At 35.7% G+C, this 23,000-nt stretch overlaps 1 protein-coding gene across 1 annotated transcript in view; it reads left to right on the plus strand.

Annotated features, from left to right (window-relative positions):
- Positions 1-14,465, plus strand: part of LOC311188175 (E3 ubiquitin-protein ligase KCMF1-like) — a gene marked incomplete at both ends in the record, with an annotated part of 73,068 nt that extends 58,603 nt beyond the window's left edge. The window contains one exon of the mRNA XM_084259339.1: positions 13,766-14,465. Coding sequence (XP_084115465.1) covers positions 13,766-14,465 — 700 coding nt within the window. The remainder of the gene's footprint in view (positions 1-13,765) is intronic.
- Between the last annotated feature and the right edge of the window lie 8,535 nt (positions 14,466-23,000).

Consider the following 23,000-nt stretch of genomic DNA (forward strand, 5'->3'; position numbering starts at 1 on the left):
ACCTGCTCTATTGCACAGTTGCCCAAGTTTCATTATGAAGGATTTTAAGCTGATTGTCTCATGGTTTCTTCTATCTATCTATCTATCTATCTATCTATCTATCTATCTATCTATCTATCTATCTATCTATCTTACTTTCCTAACTACCTACCTATGCATTCAACCATCCACACACATACACACACACACACATGCACACACTCACATTCCCCAGTTCTGTCAAGAAAGATATAGATAACGATTAAGAATTTAGTTCAGTGCCGCTTAATTATTTTTCTCCTTTCATGTGATTTACTGAAACCTTATTTAGACTTGTGATAAAATAGGCACTCAAATACATGATGCTTTTAATTATTTTATAAAGATTTATTTATTTATGCACACAAGAACTGGGGTACAGGCCAGAGGTGCAGGAGGTGAGAGGATTCATCAGAGACAGAGCAGGGAATAGAACAGGCAGATTGACCAAAGTATACTGCTGAGGGGAGCAGCGGGCAAGTCGGGAGTGGTCTGCTGCACCATGAGGGTAGCTCCCTGTCTGAAGCATAGATTGAACTGCAACTAGTGCTGCAGAGGCTGTGGCTAGCTTCAGAGTGCTGTGCTTAACCTCTTGCTCCATAGGGAGGCCCAAAGTTTTGACTTAATTGGTAGACAAAAGCATCGTGAATATAGGCCTCCAGAAATGTGAACTTGCAATATTTCTGGGAGCATGTTCAGTATTCTCTTTTGCAGAATTTATGTAAACTTTATGCTGTATAGCTACCAGATTAAAGGGAACTGCCTAATACAATTAAAGGCAGAATGAGATTCCTTGCTTTACTCCAGAGATAATAATCTATGTTAACCCCATGATTGAAATCAATGACAATGCAAAAATTGACAAATGGAATAATATGAATTACTGGTCTAATAGTTCTAATTTTTTTTCAGTTTGCTAAATTAGTTAAATTTCCTACTTCTAATATTGCTTTACCAATAGTGAGCTCTGAGCCAAATATGTGTGTGTGAGGAGAAGAGACAGATTGCATGTAAAAATGGATAGGATTAATATAAATGTTAATTTTTCAGAAAATTTTAATTTTCTTTATGGTTCGGCTCCATGAAATTCACATTGATATTTCCTTTATATCTATAGACACTCTTAGAAATCGAAAATGCAAATTTCTGATATCTTTGTTCTATCAATCTCATATAAAATTATCATTTTCTTGGTGTTTGTATTCTCTCATGCTGTTTTTATCTATATGCATTTGTTTGACATGCTCTTAGCTGGAACTCTAAAAATTTCATTTTTGTGTTGGACTTTTCCCATCTTAAGATCTTTTTCTTTTTTTTAAAGATATTTTTTAAATTATTTTATTATTTTTTGCATTGAAAATCTGGGGTGTAGGTCAGAGGTCAGGGGGGTGAAAGTATTCACCAGAGAAAGAATGGGGAGCAGATAGGCAGATTTACTGAGATGGGTTTGAGACAAGAGAGGTCGCTCTACAATATGTGGGTTAATTCCCTGGGCATGGTGAGGATGTGGGGGCATGGGGTGTGGGGATCCAACTCAGGTCATAGTGGTGATAGCAGTGAGACTCAACTTGTAGGCACACAGGGAGGCCTCTGTTCTATCTTTCCTTTTCCCATTGTACCAACTTTCCCATTACTATTTTCTTCATTTTATAGCATTCCTCCCCCATAAACATGACAGCTTTCTGCATTAAATAGCTGCTGAAGCTTCATTTAAAAAGTGGGTAACTGAGGGGTTTTAAGCTCATAGTCACATGTTGTCTATTCTCTGTGTTTCTTTTTGTGTACACACACAGACACACAAACATACATTTCATTGAAAACATCTAAATTTAGATAATCTGATAGCTTAAGGGTCTATTACTCTGCAATGGATACTTCTCCAAATTTTAAGTTGACAGAAGACTCCAAACTAGCCAAGGATAAGTTCCCTGTCCATTGTCCTTTCAAAGTCTGTGTAACATCTGGTAATCATTCATTGGTCAAGTGTGAACTTGGATATCACTCTTCTTTCTTTAAACATGTAAGTTCTCGGGCCTCCCCGGTGGCACAGTGGTTGAGCGCTGGGTTGCGAAGCTGCCTGCAGCCTCTGCAGCGCCGGTTCGATCCCCGGCCACTGGGCGAGGGTCCCACATGGTGCGCAGACCTCTCCTGCCGCCCGCTGCTCCCCTCAGCAGTGTACTTCATCAGTCTGCCTGTTCTGCTCTCCGCTCTGGCTCTGGTGAATTCTCTCACCCTCCCACGCTTCTGACTGTACCCAGTGCTTGTATAAATAAATAAATAAATAAATAAATCTTTAAAAAATGTAAGTTCTCAACTATCTTATATTTGACATAATTTTCTCTGTCTTTAAAATATTTCAGCAAAACATTTCTGTTGTATTCTGCTTTTTGACACAGATAACACATGATAAAATGCAATTTCTTTTAAATGCCTGCAGAAGTATTAAGTAAACTCAAAGAATAGTTAAAATAATAAATCTTACAATTCTGAATTTTTATGAGTTTACACAGGAAGCAATGGTTACAGATGATTCAAAAGAAAAATGCTAACATTATAATTCTAAATTTTAAACTCTACTTTTATAATATAAATGTCAATTATATTTTATTTTTGAGAGTGAAATTAGAAACATAATTTGTCTACTATGCATAGCAGGATTTTTTTAAAATATTTATTTATTTATACCAGAACTGGGGTACAGAACAGAGGCACGGGAGAGTGGGAGGATTCATCAGAGACAGAGGGGAACAGAAAGTCAGACTGACTGAAAAACACTGCTGAGGGGTGCAGCGGGAGAGACAGGAGAGGTCTGCTGAGCCATGTGCGTATCTCCTGGGGTGACCAGGAATCAAACCCACACTGCAGAGGCTGCCCTCAACTTCACAGTGCTGCCCTCAATCCACTGTGCCACCGGGAAGGCCCCAAGCATAGCAGGTTTTATACTACTACTGCTAAAGATATAGTTTTGGACAGGTGACCACTTCGTTTTTTGTTTCTTTGAACATTTTTTGAATGCCTCTCTTTTCTGTGTTGATGTATGTGTTTATTTTTATTTTGACGTATCTTCATTATATATGTATATTAATCATTTATTAATCCATATTTATTAATCCAATGACAGAAATTAATGATACCATTCATCTCAGTAGAAGTATGTATATGTGTGTATTTATGCGTGTGTGTGTGTAAGACAATGTGGAAATGGATAGGATTACTTTTAAGTATTCATTTTTCATTAATTTGAATTTTCTCTGTTGTTACATCCCTTGAAATTCACATTGATGTTCCCTTTATTTTTTTTCAGAATTTCAAGATGAAAAAAGTAAGTTTCTGATTTACCTACTAATTACTTTTGTAAAACAACTTGTTTCTTGGTGTCTCTTATAGCCTATCTTCTTCTGGATCTCTATCATTTCTATTCAAAATTTTTGAGGTGAGTTATTTAATGCTTTATGTCTTTAGCTTTCAATAATTTCTACCATTTCTTCTTTGTGTGCTTTCATACCTACCTTCCTGTGAATATTTCCTTCTTCTGTCTTGCAGAGACTAGTCACAGGACAATTAAAAATTGGTGAGATGAGACTAAGCTGATAGGCACATGATTTCTATATCTAAATTTAGGAACTCAGTCAAGTTTTCCCAGTTTGTGCACACATTACTATTCAAATGATAATTTCCCAGTTGATTAAGGGAAGAAAAAAAATCTGAATTGGCTTAAATTTCTATTTCATTCTTTTTTATTCTGAAATATCTGACAACATTCACTGATAAAGTGTCAACATGGATATAACTCTTACACTGTCTCAAACATCTACACCAGTGTCCCATGAGCCTCCAGGGAGGCCCCCATAAATTTTCCTTGCTTTACTTGCAAGTTTTCTTGCATTAAATAAAGTAATTTACTTGCTTTAAAAGAATTAGCTACCCCCACTAATTGCCCTTCATTGTTTTCATCTTTATAGACAAAGGTGACAATTCAGCTAACAACAACTACTGCTAAATATTTTATAAGGATTATATGTCTTAAGGAAATTGCAAAAATTCTCTACAGATAATTTTAAGTGAGGGACACAAACATTGTTTCCTTGTGATATTCACAATAATATTACAAATATTATAATTGAAATTGAATATCCTCTATCCCTCTATCTATGTATGTATGGATATATATACATCCATTTATATTAATTTCCATTCCTGAGACCTTAATTTAGGAATATGCATTTATAATGTACATAGCTTGTTTCACATGGCTATTGCTACAGTTGTACTTTTGGACAGATGGGTGCCTTTGCTGAATGTTTCTTCATCATTTTAAAGAACGTGTCTTATATATGCATGTATTTTCACATTTTACTCTGAATAAGTTGCAAAAGAGAAATGATTGCTACTGTACTTGCAGTAAGTCCTGTCCTACCTACTCTCATGTCCTATTTATTATCCCTTTGTATGAAGGAGTTTTTGGAAACTTAGCTTCCCATTTTAAAAATCATGGGTCAGTTTGCAACGTGAGTGAACAGTGAAAGAGACTCAAAATTGTTTTCCCCTCCGTTCTCCATTTTGTGCTCAATTGGTATTTCAATAGGGAAATAGAACCTTTCTGTAGCAAAAATTTTAATACTAAGTTATGTGTCAATTTTAGATATTTTTAAAGTTTATTTTAAAGATTTTTTTAAAGTTCTGATTTTTCTCTGTTTTTCATATAATTCAACAAAACATGCAGAAGAAGTCCTATCCTACCTCCCTCATGTGCTAATTGATATCCTTTTGAATGAAGGAGTCTTTGGAAGCTTATGATTTCAACTTTTTGTTGTTGTTGTTCTCCTGCCTTCCTAACCTTGTGCTCACTTGGCATTGGAATCAAGGAAACAGTCCCTTTCTGTCACTAGAAGTTTTCTAATAAGTTATATGTCAATTTTAGATATTTTTTAAATTTCTGACATGTAAGTTTTCTCCAAGAAATACTGATTTTTAACAAGTCTTTTCACTGCCATATGAAACTTCCTGTTATTTAGTTTCAAAATGATAAGATTTCCTCAGAAGAATCAATGTGAAATAACATTGTTTTCATTATTTGCAGGTAAAATTATAGTAAAGGTATCAAGTTTAGGAAGATTACTACTTGAGACATGAGATGCTTTGTAATAGATGTTTTAGTGAGGTGACTAAAGCAATATGAGGGCCTCCCCGGTGGCTCAGCATTTGAGCGCTGGGCTGCAAAGCTGCCCGCAGTCTCTGCAGTGCCGGTTCCATCCCTGGCCAGGCGGCGAGGGACCCACATGGCGCACAGGCCTCTCCTGCCATGCCTGCTGCTCCCCTCAGCAGTGTATTTCATCAATCTGCCTGTTCTGCTCCCCGCTCTGGCTCTAGTGAATTCTCTCACTCTCCCGCTCTTCTCACTGTACTCAGTGCTTGTATAAATAAATAAATAAATCTTAAAAAAAAATTTAAATAAAAAAATAAAGTGATATGAGAAAAGGACTCCCCAGTGGGTATAACCCCCAAATAACTTTTCTCCAAGAATGAAGGACATGTAAAAGTTATGTAGCACATAAAAATTTGAATTCTGGAAGTTGTAAGAACTCACAAATATTACCTTTTTACAAAGTGTTAATTTTATTAAAAATGAATGAATATCTTGAAATTTGAATGAACATTTTGTAAGGAATATCAATAAAGCCAAGTCACATTATAGGAAATAGATAAAATGAGAGTTTAAAGAGCAGGCATCTAACAATTTGTTTATATGACCAAAGCATTTGTTTTTCTCCATTAACTCATTTTTCAAATTAAATTTTTCTCCAATACATAGGCCAGTAATCAACATCACCTTTATTCTTATTTTTTTTTGTTTATATTTCTCAGCATTCATGTGCTGAGAAATTTTCTAATTATATGTAAGTTAGTGAGAATAGAAAGGACTTGATTAAATCATGTCACTCAATTCCTTATTTAGCCTTCTAAGGGAAATGATAAAAATAAGAGAGGGGCCTTCAGGGTGGTGCAAGGGGTTAAGATGCAACCTATGAATCTACTCACAGCCACTGTAGCATGAGTTCAATCCCCAGCCAGGGAGCTACCCACATGGTGCAGCAGACCTCTCCTGACTACCTGCTGCTCCCTTCAGCAGTATATTTCAGTCAATCTGCCTCTTCCACTCCCCACTCTGTCTCTAGTGAAGCCTCTCACCCCCCACACCTTTGGCCTATACCCTGGTTCTTGTATAACTAAATAAATCTTTTTTTTTAGAAAAATACTGATTAAAAAAAAAGATTTATTTAGTTATACAAGAACCGGGGTACAGGCCAGATGCACAGGAAGGTGAGAGGATACACCAGAGACAGAGCTGGGAACACAACAGGCAGACTGAGGAAATACACTGCTGAGGGGAGCAGCAGGAGAGTCAGGAGAGGTCTGCTGCGCCATGTGGGATTCTCGCGGGCTGGCTGGGATTGAACCCGTGCTGCAGAGGCTGCAGACAGCTTCACACTGCGGTACTCAACCGCCTGCGCCACCAAGGAGGCCCTATAAATAAATATTTGAAAAATAAATTAACAGGAATAAAAATCAGAGAGGACAGATTTTTACACTTGATCTTGGCCAAAAGGCCAGGAAGTGATGAGGACAGATTTTTAAAGCTAAGTTTGAATGTCCTGCAATTGATTACTGAATCAAATGTTATTGAATTTGTGTTAAATGCAAAGGATTAAAATACATCAAATTTGTAAAAAGACTACACATACTAAATGTCTTTTGCTTTCTCAATGGTTGTAACATCTTATAAAAAAATATTTCTCAGAACTTAGTATGTATTTACCTTACCATACAAAACCATTTTCATTTAAAGACATTTTTAAATCTGTCATAATCAGAAAGATTTGAATACCTAAAAATAATTTTTACTACATCATAAGGGAATATTCATTTTAAAGTGTTTATTGTATTTTAAATATATATATTGTGTTCTAACTCTTAAATTATTTATATTCTTAAAAACATCCAATAGAAAAAAAATATCCAATAGAGAAACATATATGGGATAAAATTGTAGTTCTTTCTGTCACACCTTCACCATTCTTTATTCAGTTAGTTTAAAAATATATCATTCATTTTTCTTTTCTTATATGAAACTGTAATTGTTTGTCATTTTTTCATATATATGTATGTATATACATGTACATATATATACGTATGCATACATATATATCCATATCCTGATTATATACATATATACACATACATGCATATATATGCATATGTGTCTCTCTCTCTCTCTCTCTCTCTCTCTCTCTCTCTCTCTGTGTATATATATATATACACATACACACATATAGTGATTATAGTCATCACAATTTTTCTGTGTTCTGGAAGTCTTTAACTAATTTTGTGGTTTGTGTTTACTTGATATTTATATGACTTTTATTTTCACTTTGCTTTTCAGGTAAACTTCATGAAGAATTGGGTAATTTTTTTCTTTAATCTTTACGAGTTCCTAGAATTATTTTGCTTTTTCACTTTCCTTCACTATATACCTAGGCTTCCACTGTCTTCCAGATGATTACTACAATTTCTTTATAAGTTGGTAAGGTGTAGGGCATTAGGCTAAGAAGAATGTTGTTTCTATCTAATAAAGTGCTTCATTGGCTTGAGTTATCCAACATTGCCTGATTATATACATATATACACATACATGCATATATATGCATATGTCTCTCTCTCTCTCTCTCTCTCTCTCTCTTTCTGTATATATATATATATATATATATATACACACATACACACATATAGTGATTATAGTCATCACAATTTTTCTGTGTCCTGGAAGTCTTTAACTAATTTTGTGGTTTGTGTTTACTTGATATTTATATGACTTTTATTTTCACTTTGCTTTTCAGGTAAACTTCATAAAGAATTGGGTAATTTTTTTCTTTAATCTTTACTAGTTCCTAGAATTATTTTGCTTTTTCACTTTCCTTCACTATATACTAGGCTTCCACTGTCTTCCAGATGATTACTACAATTTCTTTATAAGTCGGTAAGGTGTAGGGCATTAGGCTAAGAAGAATGTTGTTTCTATCTAATAAAGTGCTTCATTGGCTTGAGTTATCCAACATTGCCTGAGAGATTATTTTATATAGGATAGTATCCCAGATCTTACTGTAAAGTTTCAGATCCAAAACTGCTGACTGATATGTTTCTCCATTTGCTGAGTTTTATGCACTTATACATTCTGTATATTACTGATAAGAAGTATAATATTGAAAACTAGTAGTTCACTTGTTTTATTGTATATATTCTCAATGATCCAAGATATACTTAAATATGTGTATGATTTTGCTGGTTGATTTTGTTTTCCAGTCATGGTTGTTATTGTAGTTGTTATTATTATTATTATTATTATTATTATTTTAATTCCACTTAACTATTCATTTGACAAATTTACCTTCCTTCAAAATATTTTATATAAGGAATTTTTACTCTGGTAAACCTCACTGATATCATATATCTAAAATCTAAGGCTATTTCCAAAGATATTCCCACATTTTAGCACCCCATTAAAATAATTATTTAAATTCTTATCTATCTATCTATATATATCAGATTGTATTAATCAAATTGGCAAAGTTTTTAGATGGTATAAACTTTAGATTTTTCTGTTATCACTTTTGAAATGGCCAATATGCAGCATATCTTCAATTGCATCTTATTTATTGCAATAATATAACCTGCCTCATATGTGTGCTTGTGTGTTTCTCTTAGACAAAAGGAAGGCTCAATACAAGTCAGGTGAGTAATGTTTGTATCTCAGAAATCTCCTTGCTGCATCTCTCTTAGGACTTGTCCCTATAGCAGTAAATAGGATGCAGAAATGCAACAAAAATGTCTGTGTTTGGCAAAAGAAAAAAAAATCTTTTAGCATTAACTTTGTAAATTTTAGTAATTTCAGTGAATTTTCTCTGAAATGCAAACTGGAAGTGATCAGCATGTCGCTCTTCCTCTGCTTCCTCCTTACTTCCTTTCCTTCTTTATCTCCTTTCTTCCCTTCTTTCTCCCTTCTCCTTTCCTTCCTCGTTTCCTTCCTTCCTCCCTTCCTATTTTACATTTTAAGGTCTCTCCTTCCTGTTCTGTTTCCATTCTTTTGACCTTCTATTTCTGCCATATTTCTACCTGTATATATCTGATCAATTTTATTATCATGTTTGAAAAGAATTGGTATTTGAAGTAATACAGGTTAGGAAGAGGCAATCTAAGGGATTTGGGGGAAAATGGAACAAAAACAAGGAGAAAAGGGAAGGAGAAAACAGGAAAGGAAAAAGTAAAGACTTTTTCATATTTTGTTTCTTTGCAGTATGGAGGGATGCACCATTATATCCTGGTGAGTAACATTGCCTTCAATGAAGAAAATCCTACAATCCAATATATTTTTTTTATTTTTTTAGATTTATTTATTAATGCATACAAGAACTGGGGTACAGCCAGAGGTGTGGGGGTTGAGAGTTCTCACCAGAGACAGATTGTAGAACAGAACAGGTGGACTGAATGAAACAAACTGCTAAGAGGAACAGCGGACAAGACAGGAAAGGTCTGCTGTGCCATATGGGTTATCTCCCTGGCCAGGGATTGACCTTGTGCCACAATGGCTGTGGACAACTTCATAGTGCTGCATCTTAACCCCTGGCACCACCAGGGAGGCCCCCAATCCAATATTTTAAATGAACACCTACTATTTACTCCAAAAATATACTGATAATCAAAGAAACTCTGAAGTTGCATTCCATAAGATCATAGATAGCACAATATTTGAGAGATAATAATATATTTGAAACAGTAGATTTTAGCAGTTGTTATTGTTAATTGCATTTGACATTGTTTTTTATTGTACGTAGGGCAGTTATCTTTTAAAGTAAGAGAAAATTGAAACAAAAAATAAGTATATATTTGATCAGATTCACAGTCTTTCCTATTTATACTCAAACAAAATATATTATATATATATAAAATATCCTGTGAGATATATATATACATATATATAAAATATCCTGTGAGATATCTATATCTATATCTATATATATATATATATATATATATATCCTGTGGGCTGTTGGGCTGTTGGATGATGACAGCATGGGGATGAGGCAAGTCTTTAAAAAATACATAAAGGATTGTAGAAAGTTTCGAGTATATGAAAGAATATTTCCTAGGTTGATATTATTCTTGCGTTAAACCTCAGGAATTTATATGCACAATATTCTGGAAATACAGGCAGCTTTATATATAAATTAGATGGTGTGTTCTCATGTTCATTTGTTCCTTGCAGATTGGAGAAAAGAAGAGTTTGAATTTGGTGAGTGCATGATGATACAGTAGGGAATACGTTCTACTGAGGTAGTCTCAGAGAATGGTGAGTGGAGGTGAGATGGATTTTCCCAGAACCAATGGAATCTTCAAAATGGGACCCTCTCGCCCAGTTGTATTGAAACCCTTCTCAGAAACATGACATTTCACTTGTTTTTGCAGTAAATGTGATACTGGATGCAGAAACTGCCCATCCTTCCCTCTACCTGTCTGAAAATTGGAGACAAGTAACTTATCAAGAAAGGTGTCAAGATCTATCTACCTCTACACAAAGATTTGATTGCCTTCCTTGTGTGCTTGGTAAACCAGAAATCAGCTCAAGGAAATTTTACTGGGACATCGAGGTTGGAGACATGAAATCATGGGACCTCGGGGTTTGTAGGGATAATGTAACAAGGCAAGGGAGGGTCACATTGTCCCCACAGAATGGCTTCTGGGTTATAAGATTCTATGAAGAGATGTATTGGGCCATCACTTCCCCAGAAACTTGTCTTAGTGTAAGATGTAAACCCTGTAAGGTGAGGATATTCTTGGATCATGAAGCTGGGCAGATATCTTTCTATAACATGACAGATGAATCCCATATTTTCTCCTTTCCTCAGAACAAATTCCAATACAATGAGGCTCTAAGACCATTTTTTAGGCTTTGGTCCTTTGACTCCAAACCTTTAACTATATGTCTGGAGGAAGAAAAAGAACAGAGTGATACTGCAATTAATATGCCTTTACTTTCATGAAAAATGATTACTTTGGGCCCTGATAATGGACACAATTTTCCCCTAAAAACCTATTGATGTCTTTTTCCTTTTTATTCAATGATTCTCAAGATGAAGTTATGGAGCAGACTGGAGACTTACTGCTATATAAAGTGGTTTTTATTCCTTAGTTATAGACCTTCCCTTATATATTGATCAGTTACAGTATGGTATAAATATTAGACTTCCTAGTTTCATTTGCTGTTTGTGACTGAATGATGGTCAATGAATTATAACCGGATTATTGTGTATGACTCCTGGGATGTATCCTTAAAAGGAGATTGTATCCGTATTTCCTTCTATACTTTTTCTGCTGACTGGAATATTTCATGATGTTTGGAACTCAAAGAATATCTATGACCATGTAATGTTACATGTCTGACAGAGAAATTAGAATTGAACTTGGTTTTTGACAACTTCATGGAAATGACTCCATTGCTCAATTCCAGAATTCTTTTAAGTGAGAAATAAACTTTATATCTTTAGGCCATTGGCACATTGGGTTGTGTCACTTATAATTGAATCTAACTCTGATTGATACACTCAGGATAGTATTAGTGACATACACAGTTGAATATTAAGACTATACCAAGTGTATAAATCCTGAGTTAACCACCCTTTTCCTCTACTTGTCAGAGTCTCTCAATTTTGCCTGAACCTCTGATCCCTGTTGACTTCACTTTCTAGCCTTTCCTATCTAGATATTACTATGAATAATTTCAAGTAATTATATATTAATAAATGAAAATTCCTGGTGTGATTGTCCTATCACATTGAGTTGGCAAAACTCCAAATGTGGACACATATAGTCATTGTGATAGGTTAAACTGCAGTAAAAATTCATATATGTCAGCCACATATTACTCTATACATTTGCAGACAATTCTCAAAACTTATGCCAGTACTGTCTAGTATTTATCCTATTGTATCTCCAGTTATTTGAATTTCCTTATTTTTGTACAGTCAGTTTCATTAACAATTCCAATTTCTTTGAATTTCAAATTCCACTGTTCCTTATTGTCAGCACCTTGAATAAGAATACAAATAGAGAATAGTATAAGGATTAAAATAAAATAATAAAATAAAGGATTAAAATAAAATAATAAGAAATAAGAATAAAGGAATCCTTGGGCAAAGGTTATCAATAGCAGAAATAGCACTATTATAATGAAATGAAACTGAAATGAAATTATGTACAGGTAAAGAGGCACCCTTGGGATTTATATAATACTGTAAGTATGATACAATATTTTAAATAAAGCAGTAAAATGTATAATAATAAAGAATAAGAACCTATCAAAAGAAAACTGACTGAACTTCAGAATAATTAATATGCAAGCCTCTTTATATCTGGGTTCTATTTATTTATTTTTGCTCTTGTTTTCCTTTGCTGTTGGAGTTGAGTTCCCAAAGACATCAGTGAAGTCAATGCCATGGAGAGTTTTACCTTTTTTCTTCTTTGTATTTTAGGGTTTCAATCTTACATTCAAGTATTTAATAAATGTTGAGATTTTTTGTGCATAATTTGAGATTTTAATGTATATATTTTACATATGGCTACCTACCCAGGTGTCCCAACAACATTTGTCCAAGAAGTTTTACATCTTCCATTACATACACTTACTCCTTGGTCATATTAACTATCCATATAAGAGTTTGCTAATTTATAGATTCTGTATTCTATTCCACTGTTATGCATGTCTAATCTTATTCCAATATCATGCCTTTTTTATTATTATAGTTTACTAGAATAGTTTTAAGTCTGCCAGTATGATAACACCACTTTTGTCCATTGTGAGATTTGTTTTGGTTTTTTGGAGTCATTTATGGTTATACACACACATACACACACACACACACACACATATATATATATATATATATAAATTTCAGTAATGTTTGCTCTATTTCTTGAAGAATTTCATGAAACTGATAGTGATTGCATTGAATCTGTATACTATAAAGTGACCATATTAAAAATGTTAATTCTTCCAATGTGACATATTTCTATTTCTTTGTTTATTTTATGTCTTATTTTATTATTTATTAATGGTTTTTATTTATCAAATTTATTATTATATATTAAATTTTATTCTTAGATACTTAATTCATTGAAAGTTTGAATATTATTGTTTTCTTTTTAAGAAAAATATCTGTTTATATGTATTTTACATCATTGCTCATTTTGTTTTTTTACAATGTTTGCTTTTTTTCTTTAGGTGTAGTTCCCATAGAATTTCCACCACCAATTCACCCATGCACTATCTCCACTGTCCCTTGTGCTCTTCCTGCCCTCACTTTGATCCCTCTCCCTTGTCCTTCCCTGCAGGATGTCTCTGATTTATAGTTGCCTCTCTAATTTTTTTTTTTTTTGCGTTGTATTTTCCATTTTTAATTTTTCCCCTGATCCCTTTTTTGGTTCCCCTATATGCCTCCTATAGTGAAACCATCCCTCTGACTTGTTTCACTGAGCATAATCCCTTCTAGCTCCATCCATGTTGCTAGGAATGACATTTGTTTATCTTTTTTGATTGCTGAATAGTACTCCATTGTATATATATATACTACATCTTCTTGATCCAGTCGTCTATTTTTGGTCATTTGGGTTGGTTTGAAATCTTACCTATTATAAATAGTGCTGCAAAAAACATAGGGGTGACTGGCCGAGGACTAGGAGGTCCTCGTGATGGTAGATCAAACATGCGCTTTACTAGCAGTTCTACTGGTGGACTTTCTTCTTCTCAGAGTTCATATTCTCCAAGCAACAGGGAAGTCATGGATCCTATAGCTGAGCTTTTATCTCAGTTATCAGGAGTGAGACGTTCTGCAGGAGGACAGCTTAATTCTTCTGGCCCTTCTGCTTCTCAGTTACAACAACTGCAGATGCAGCTGCAATTAGAACGGCAGCATGCCCAGGCAGCAAGGCAACAACTGGAGACCACACGCAACGCAACCCGGCATACTAACACAAGCAGTGTCACCACTACAATCACACAATCCACAGCAACAACCAACACAGCTAACACAGAAAGCAGTCAACAAACTATCCAGAATTCCCAGTTTCTTTTAACAAGGTTGAATGATCCTAAAATGTATGAAACAGAGCGCCAATCCATGGAAAGTGAACGTGCAGACCGCAGCCTGTTTGTCCAAGAGCTCCTTCTGTCCACTTTAGTGCATGAAGAGAGCTCGTCCTCAGACGAGGATGAACGGGGGGAGATGGCAGATTTTGGTGCTATGGGCTGTGTAGATATTATGCCTTTAGATGTTACTTTAGAAAACCTAAATTTGAAAGAGAGTAATAAAGGAAATGAGCCTCCACCACCTCCTCTTTGATGACATCCCAATTCGCAGACAATGTCCTCTGTGCTGTATTTGCCAATGAAAGTGGACAACAACTATCTTGGGTTTGTTTGGTGATTGTTAATTTCAGATCTGTCACTCTTGTTACATTGTGTACATTCAAAAAGGAAGAGAGAAAATATATATGATAATCATTTCCACTTAACTAATTTTTACTTCTAGCAGGTAAATGTAGGTAGCAGTGTAGGGGTGATCTCTGCTTCCTGTACCTTGACATGCAAAAGGCTCTCCTAATACTCCACATTCAAACTGAAGAGGAAAAGTGAAATCTCTAATGAAGCTGCTGTGTGTATTTATGAATATTAATGAATAAAAACTGCTTGGATGGTTTACCTTAAAAAAAAATAGGAGTGAAAGTATCCTTTTGAATTAATGTTTACGTTTCCTTGGGTAGATCCCCAGGAGTGGACTTGCTGGGTCATATGGTAGCTCCATTTTTAGTATTTTGAGGAACCTCCACACAGCTTTCCATAATGAGTTGACCAGTGTGCATTCCCACCAGCAGTGTAGGACAGTCCCTTTTTCACCACATCCTCTCCAAAAATTTTTGTTGTTGTTGTTTAATATGTGCCATTCTTACTGGTATAATGTGGTATCTCATTGTGGTTTTAATTTGCATTTCCCTAATTATGAGGGATGTTGAGCATTTTTTCATATGCCTGTTGGCCATTTGCATTTCCTCTTTGGAAAAATGTCTTTTAAGTTCTTCTGCCCATTATTTGACTGGATTGTTTCCTTTGTTTTTGTTGAGTCCTGAGAGTTCTTTTTATATTTTTGTGGTCAGTCCCTTATTAGTTGTATGAAGTTCAAAAATGTTCTGTCAATCAGTGGGGTGTCTCTTTGTTTTGCTCTGCAAAAGATTTTTGGTTTGATATAGTCTCAGCGGTTTGTTGTTTTTTTTTTTCCTTCACTTTCTTTGCTTTGTGTGATGAGTTTTTAAAAATGTTACAGAGATGTATGCCTTGGTAGTGTTTTACCTATATTTTTCTCTATTTTATGTTTTCAGGTCTTATGTTCAGTACTTTCGTGCATTTTGAGTTGATTTCTGTGCCTGATGTGAGGTAGTAGTCTAGTTTCATTCTTTTGTTTGTGGTGGTCTGTCCATTTTTCCCAGCACTATTTATTGAATAAACTGTCCTTATCCCATTGCACATTCTTTGCTCATTTCTTGAAAATTAGTTGTCCATATATGTGTGGCTTTATTTCTAGGCTATTTGGTTCCATTAGTTTGCATGTCTGTTTTTAATCCAGTATCTTACTATTTTAATTATTATGGCTTTGTATCATAGTTTGAGGTCAGGGAGTGTGATACCACCATTCTCATTTGTTTCACTCAGGAGGCCTTTGGCTATTTGAGGTTTTATTGTGACGCCATATGAATTTCATCAATATTTATTCTATGTCTTTGAAGAATATTATTGAGATTTTTCATTTACCCAATAGCTATGAAGTGGCATGTCATACAGCCTCTATACATTTGAGGTTTTTCCCTCCTTTTTGAGAGTGATCTCTAATTTTATTTCATTTTGATCAGAGAAGATACTGGGCATCATTCTAATCTTCACCAGTTTACTGTCACTTGTTTTATAATCCAATATGTAATCTAATCTTGAACAAGTTCCAAGTGAAATTGAGAGTGTGTGCTCAGCTTATTTGAGGTGCTGTGTCCTATAAAATTCCATTAAGTCTATCTGGCCTAATTTTGTTTCATTGAAGGCTATTGTTTTCTTAGTAATTTCCCTCTGATTAATCAGTCCATTGGATAAAAAAAAGTTGAAGATCCATAGTACTATTATGTTGCCAATGACACTTTTAAATTTGTTAATAGTGAACATATATATGAATGCTCCTTTGAATTGTGCACATGCATTGATGAAGACTATGTCTTCCTGACATGTTGACATTAGCTGTAGGTTTGTTGTAAGTGACTTTTGCTGTGTTAACGTATGTCCCATATATTCCTAGAATTTACAGGATTTTCCTTATAAATGAATGTTAGATCTTATCAAATATTTTCTTGGAATCTAATGCTATGATTATATGATTTTTATCTTGCTTTCTGTTTATGTGATGGATTATGCTGACTGATATTCAGATATTGAACCGCTTTTGTGTCCTTGATATGACTCTTACTTGTCATAATATATGATCTTTTTATTGCATTTTTGGATTTGGTTTGTCAGGATTTTATTGAGGATTTTTGAATCTTGTTCATAGAGGAATCCGATTTTAGTTTACTTTTCTTTTTTGGTTTTGATGTTAGAGTAATATTGGTCTCATAAAATGTGTTTGGAAGTGTTCCTAGTTTTTTTCAATTTTTTGATAGACTTTGAAAAGGATATGTATTAGTTTAGTTTTGAAGATTTGTTAGAATTCACCAGTGAATCCATCTGGTACTGGACTTCTGTTTTGGGGAAAGTTTTGATTACTATTTCAATTTCCTTCTTTGTGATTGGTTTGCTACATATTTCTATTTCCTCCCTATTCAATCTTGGGTGATTGTGTCATTTTAAGGATTTTTTCAATTTATTTTAGGTTATTGTATTTATTAGCATATAAAATTTGATAGTAGTCTCTACCCTCTAAATTTCTGCAGCATATGTTGTAACTTTCCCTCTTTTTCTATCCTACTTATTTGAGATTTCACCCTTATTTTATTACTCAGCTTAGCCATAGTTTATTTTATTTTTTCAAAGAACCACATATTCGTTTTGCTGATAATTTTGACTCTTAATTTATGTTTCATGTATTTCTGCTATGATTTTTATTATTTGTTTTCTTCTACTGATTTGCAAATATACATTAATTATATCTTCAAGGATTTGAATGATATGGAGATATTGGTATTGATTCTCATCTAACCTCTTTTCAATTTGTTTATTTGATCTATGCAGAAGACAAATGGATGTTGGAGAATTAGCATGAGTTATTATAATCTTAATCACTTGGTAACTCCAATTGCTGCTGCTACAAAAGATGTGGTTTCATTGTTTGAACAAATTAACAGAGGCTCTAGTTTGTAGCTATTGATTTGAAAATATTTTTTTCTTGAAATGTGTTGATAAAGAATACTAGAAATAGATTGCTTTAAGTTTTTAAGGACAGCAATGCCCCTTCCTTCCCTCCTTCAGGGACATATCAACTTACCTAACCTGAGTCAAAATTAATCCTCAGGGAATTTGGTCACCATATTCTTCCTTGATGCATTTCACTAGTAATGTAATCAATTATATTGAAAAAATTATGCTGATTGGATTCATTGAATGCTAAGTGGCAAATTTTCTTCCAATTCATTGGTAAGGTATTAATTAGTATGTCAGAGGATGAGGAATTTACCAAATGCATTGCACCTTCTACCTCAACAAGACTTATATGATTCTAGTGGTGTAAGGCATATCAAGATATGCCCTCTAAGGTAAAGGATAAATTGTTGCATTTGGACTCTTTCACAACCAAAAAATAGTGACAATGCCTAGTGTCCCACGTTTATGTGTGCTAAAGTATCCAGTTATCAAGTGACTAGAAAAAAATGCTAGTTTGAGTGAGACCAAAAAAAAAAGAAATTGCTGCATCAAGACTAGATTGCCAGAAACAGAATGATGTTGAGACTTTGTCAGATCCCTATTGGCGAAGCATAGTATGTACCTTAAGGTGTTAGAGCAAATCTTTGCTTCTTGTCCTTTTCAGCAATTCTTAGTTTTATTATTAGGCTTTATTAGAGACTAAATACTTAACCATAGACCACAACATTGACATGTGTTAACTTTGAACTGGGTGTTATCTGAACCACAATGACATACAGTTGGATATAAACAGAAGCACTCTATCATGAAATGAAAGATATATATATATATATATATATGACATTAAATTCAGAAGGCCCTGATGAAAAAGGTAAATTATATGAATAAATTACCCAATGCTCATTGTCCACACTCCTACTACACTCTCCTCTTCACACACACAGTCTTTGCCTATGAATTCATAGGGAATTCTCTAAAGTTAGTTGATAGACTAAGATCAATCTCAGGTCATGTTTAAAGATATTTCTGTGAGACATGTAGGCACCACCTAAAATCTGGACACTAGCAACTGTACAGAACCATTCTGGGACATCCTAAAGGACAGTAGTGAAGGGAAATCCTCCCAATGGGTAGAAATTAGAGCAGTACAACAGCTGTTCATTTCACATGAACAAATAGTACAAAAAGCCAATCATGAGTTTATATAATAATGTATGGGGCTGTGGCAAATGTTTCTGATAACAGGGCAGCATGGGGCACTAATTCTGGCCAAGGACACTGCCCAAATATTTTATCGGTCACTGTCTGAGTTCTTCACCTATGAAGAATAATTGCCAAACTATGCAGGTTCAGAAAACAACAATAATGGGGTTTATTTAACAAACCAGAGAAAAACAAAGAGTTACTGAGGCCAAAAATGGCTGTTTTCCACACCCAAAGCAGTGTCCAGTATTTTTAAATACTAAACACAAATCCCAAGATGGCATCTTCCTGCCACTGAGGACCTGGAGCATGCAGCAGCCAGGCTATAGGCAGGGATCCAACTCATGAAGACAGCAGAATACACAACAGGAGTTGCTCATGGAGCTGCTGAGATGCCTCACCACAGCACCAGACAAGAGATACTCAAAGCAGCTGCAGCAGCTGAACCCTCTGACACAAAGCCACACAAAGCCACACTCACGCAGCTCAGTGAAGTGCCAGCTCCAGGTCTTAGACTTCCCTGTCTGTCTGTAACAGCAGTAAAACAGAACAGGTTCAGTTTCTCTGCTATTTGAAAGCCTCTGAACATTTCTGCTCTCAGGTTGTCTGCTGGAGGCCTCCCAACATTTAGAGGCCCACAACAGCCTTCTGGAAGATCAACATGATGGGGGAAGAAATTGCTGACCCCAAAATAACTGAAGATCTGAAAACGCTGAAATCCAAAAACTGAATCCTGAATGCTGAATTCCTAAACACTGAATCCTCCAATGCTCAATTCCAAACACTGAGTACTGGGGGCTGCTTCTGGAGTCCCTTGTATTTCTTATCAGAGTCTCCACCCACACCAATACTTTGCATTTTCCCTGGAGCTATCTATCCTCACCAGCACTCCCCTGGGTGGAGGCAAGGAAAGGGGGTGGGGGAGGGGGAGTAGTGGGTACAGTGGGGGTTGGGGGGTAGAGTAGGGGGATGTTGCAAAACCTGTAACACTTTTTGGCTTCTGCTACCAGTTACAGTTTGGCTACCTCCTCAGTGATATATAATATTATATGAAAATAGATGACAAGGAAATTTGGGTAAGGAGGACGTATATAAGTCTTTTAAATTTATTTTATTTATACAAGAACTGGGGTACAGGCCAGATGTGCAGGAGGGTGAGAGGATTCACCAGAGACAGAGTGGGGGACAGAAAAGGCAGACTGACTGAAATACACTGCTGAGGGGAGCAGCGGGCCAGACAGGAGAGGTCGCCATGTGGGTTGCTCTGAGGCCGGCGGGGATTGAACTGGCACTGCAGAGGCTGTGGACAGCTTCACAGCACCATGCTCAATTGCCTGCTCCACCAGGGAGGCCCATAAATCTTATAAACAATAAGAAAGTAGATTTGAATAAATGGAATGGAATGAACTATGTATTAAAGAAAAACAGTATACTGCTTGAAAGAAGCCATGTACAAGAGGTCACATATAATAGTAAAATGCCATTGTCACGAAATATCTAAACAGATCTTTCTATATAGACAGAAAATAAACTATTGGCAGAATATTTATATGCAGGGTTACTAGGACTGCTTCTCAATTTGTCAGGTACAAATAACTCTTCTTGACAATAAGAGGAAGACATATGAACTAAGGATAACTAATACTGCTTTTGAATAGCAATGTTTTCCAAAAGAAGATAATAAGCAACTTGATGCCAAATCAATAATTTTCATAAATAGAATCAAAATAAAATATAGAAGTACATAATTAATTGAGAGCACTGAGATAAAAAAAAGAGTTGGTTTTGTAACAGGGTGGTCCCAAGGAAAGGGGGAGGTTCCCTGCCCCACCCAAGGGAGGGTGGAGCTGAGCATGGAGAGAAGAAGCTGCAGAAGAGACTGAGGAAGGAAGCAGGATGGAGCCAGAAGGAGACCTGGAGGAGGCACATGGAGCCTAGAGACATGTGAAGAAACTGCGCTTGCCTTTTGGTCATGGACTGGGTGACATAGATGTGGGTGAGACCCATGGGGAGGTGACAATGGCAACTTTTATCTTGATGTTAATTTTGCTCTTTTCCTTCTGGGCTTGTCTGGTTGTTTCTGACCCTTTTCTGTGGGTCCCCACTGGAAGATGCTTTAGATCTGTGGCAGGCTTTGGGTCCTTGCTCTGGGCCAATCCTATTTGGATGGACTTTTACCCACGAGGGGATGGGTAACTTTGGGTACTTAATTTAGAAACTAGATTCTTTGCCTTTCCTGTATTGTTTCCTAATTGTATTAAAGTTCCTTCCCGTTAAAGTCTCATATGTTTTGTGTTGATGCGGCGGATGGCAGAACCCATTCAGAATAGGCAGGTTTACAGGGTTTGGGCTGCCCCTCTCCCTGTCCTATAACATTTTGAATCACTGCCAAAAATAATTTTCAAAATATTTCCAGTGAGCCTAGGCAAGTAGATATTTAAATTCTGCTTGCCATTTTACAGATTTTTATTTTTATTTTTTAGTAAAGTATTTTTATGACGAGAAATGTCAGTTATTTTAATAAGAATTAGTTTAGAGTCCAATTAGACAATATTATATTACTTGATGCATTTTTATATTGCTGTTCTGATAGAATTCTCCTAATTATTTACTAAAGGAATAATTGATATAAAATTGGTTGTTTTACAACCATACCAGGTTAGGTAGGTTCATTTCAAGTTCTCGCAGATAAAAGGAGAATTTGGAGACTTTGTTGAATTTTGTAGTCCTTTAATGCTGAGACAGGGACTGTACACAAAGGCAGACAGCAAGAGAGCTCCAACACTGAGAGAAGCAGAACAGCAACTCCCCTGCCCAGCCCCCTTTATACTGTCAAGTACCTACAGCCACAGAACTGATTCATTGTTGAAAACATAAGGCCTGTCTATTGTTTGCTAGATGTCAGAATGGTAGAAAACATAGCATATCAAGGTATGGGCTGTGTGTTGTGTGGAAGGCTAAAACTACTCTGATTTACCCATTTCCATTGCACTGTTCTTTGTAATTAATAAATCATCTATGTATGCATATGACATATGCAATAAAAATTAATATATGTTCTTTTCTATAATGGAAGCAAACTGATACTGGATGTTTGTTTATATTAATAATTTGTTTGTCCTTTTGAAAGGACAGTACCAAGAAGATGCTTCACTATCTCAGAAAAATGAAAAGAAGGGAAACATGTAGTAGAACCTATCTGTGGCAAAAACCACAGTAAAAATAACTTAAAAAAGAGAGGAAAGGGGTCTAACATTAGTATTTTCACCAAAGTAACATGTGAGGTTTACATTATACACCATGGACAATGTGAAAGATAATTAGATGAGAAATCTCCAGTGCTCCACTAGTGATATTTTCTATGCTTATATTTTATTTTTTTTTTTTTATAGAGGCATGCTTTATTTATTTGTTTGCTGGTTTGTTTGTTTGTTTTGTTTATACATGCACTGGGTACAGTCAGAAGCGCGGGAGGGTGAGAGAATTCACCAGAGCCAGAGCGGGGAGCAGAGCAGGCAGAAGGACCGAAGTACACTGCTGAGGGGAGCAGCGGGCGGCAGGAGAGGTCTGCACGCCATGTGGGACCCTCCTGTGGTGGCCGGGGAGCAGCCGGGGATCGAACCGGCGCCGCAGAGGCCGCGCGCAGCTTCGCAACCCAGCGCTCAACCGCTGCGCCACCGGGGAGGCCCACTATGCTTATATTTTAAATGAATATGTTGTGTTTGCCTACTAGTATCCTTTCATTTTTCTCAAAAGAAACTCCACAGTTTGTTAGAAAAAAACATGTCTCCACTATTTTCAGGGCATGGATTTTGAGTGAAGTTCCAAATCTAGGACCATAGGTAAAATAGTTAAGGTCTACCCCGTTCATAATATCAATTTTTCTCAGCTACAATAATAGTTTCTTTAATAAGTATATTACCCAAGTTTATTCATTCCGAGTGAGTGTCTAGACTTATGAGAGAACAAACTGGATAGAAACCTTTGTATCTTTTATTAGATTAAATCTGTTAAGGAGAGGTTATAGCACGGAGGGCAATGCCCAAGGAAAAATAATAGCCATCATTACCAGAACTCAGGAGACGTTTGCCACTCATGAAGAGATGGTATCTACTATAGTAAGAAGATATCTGATTTTCTTGTGAGAGGGCATGTGGGTGAAGTCGACTTGCCAGTCTTGTCCCCAAAGGTGTCCCCTCATTTGGTGACCTACAAAAGAAGAAGGACGTATTCCCCTGTGGGGATACCTTGGAGCATGTTTGACAGTGGGAGCAGGTCTCCC

Source organism: Talpa europaea (assembly GCF_964194135.1).
Source record: "Talpa europaea genome assembly, chromosome: 2".
Taxonomy (NCBI): domain Eukaryota; kingdom Metazoa; phylum Chordata; class Mammalia; order Eulipotyphla; family Talpidae; genus Talpa; species Talpa europaea.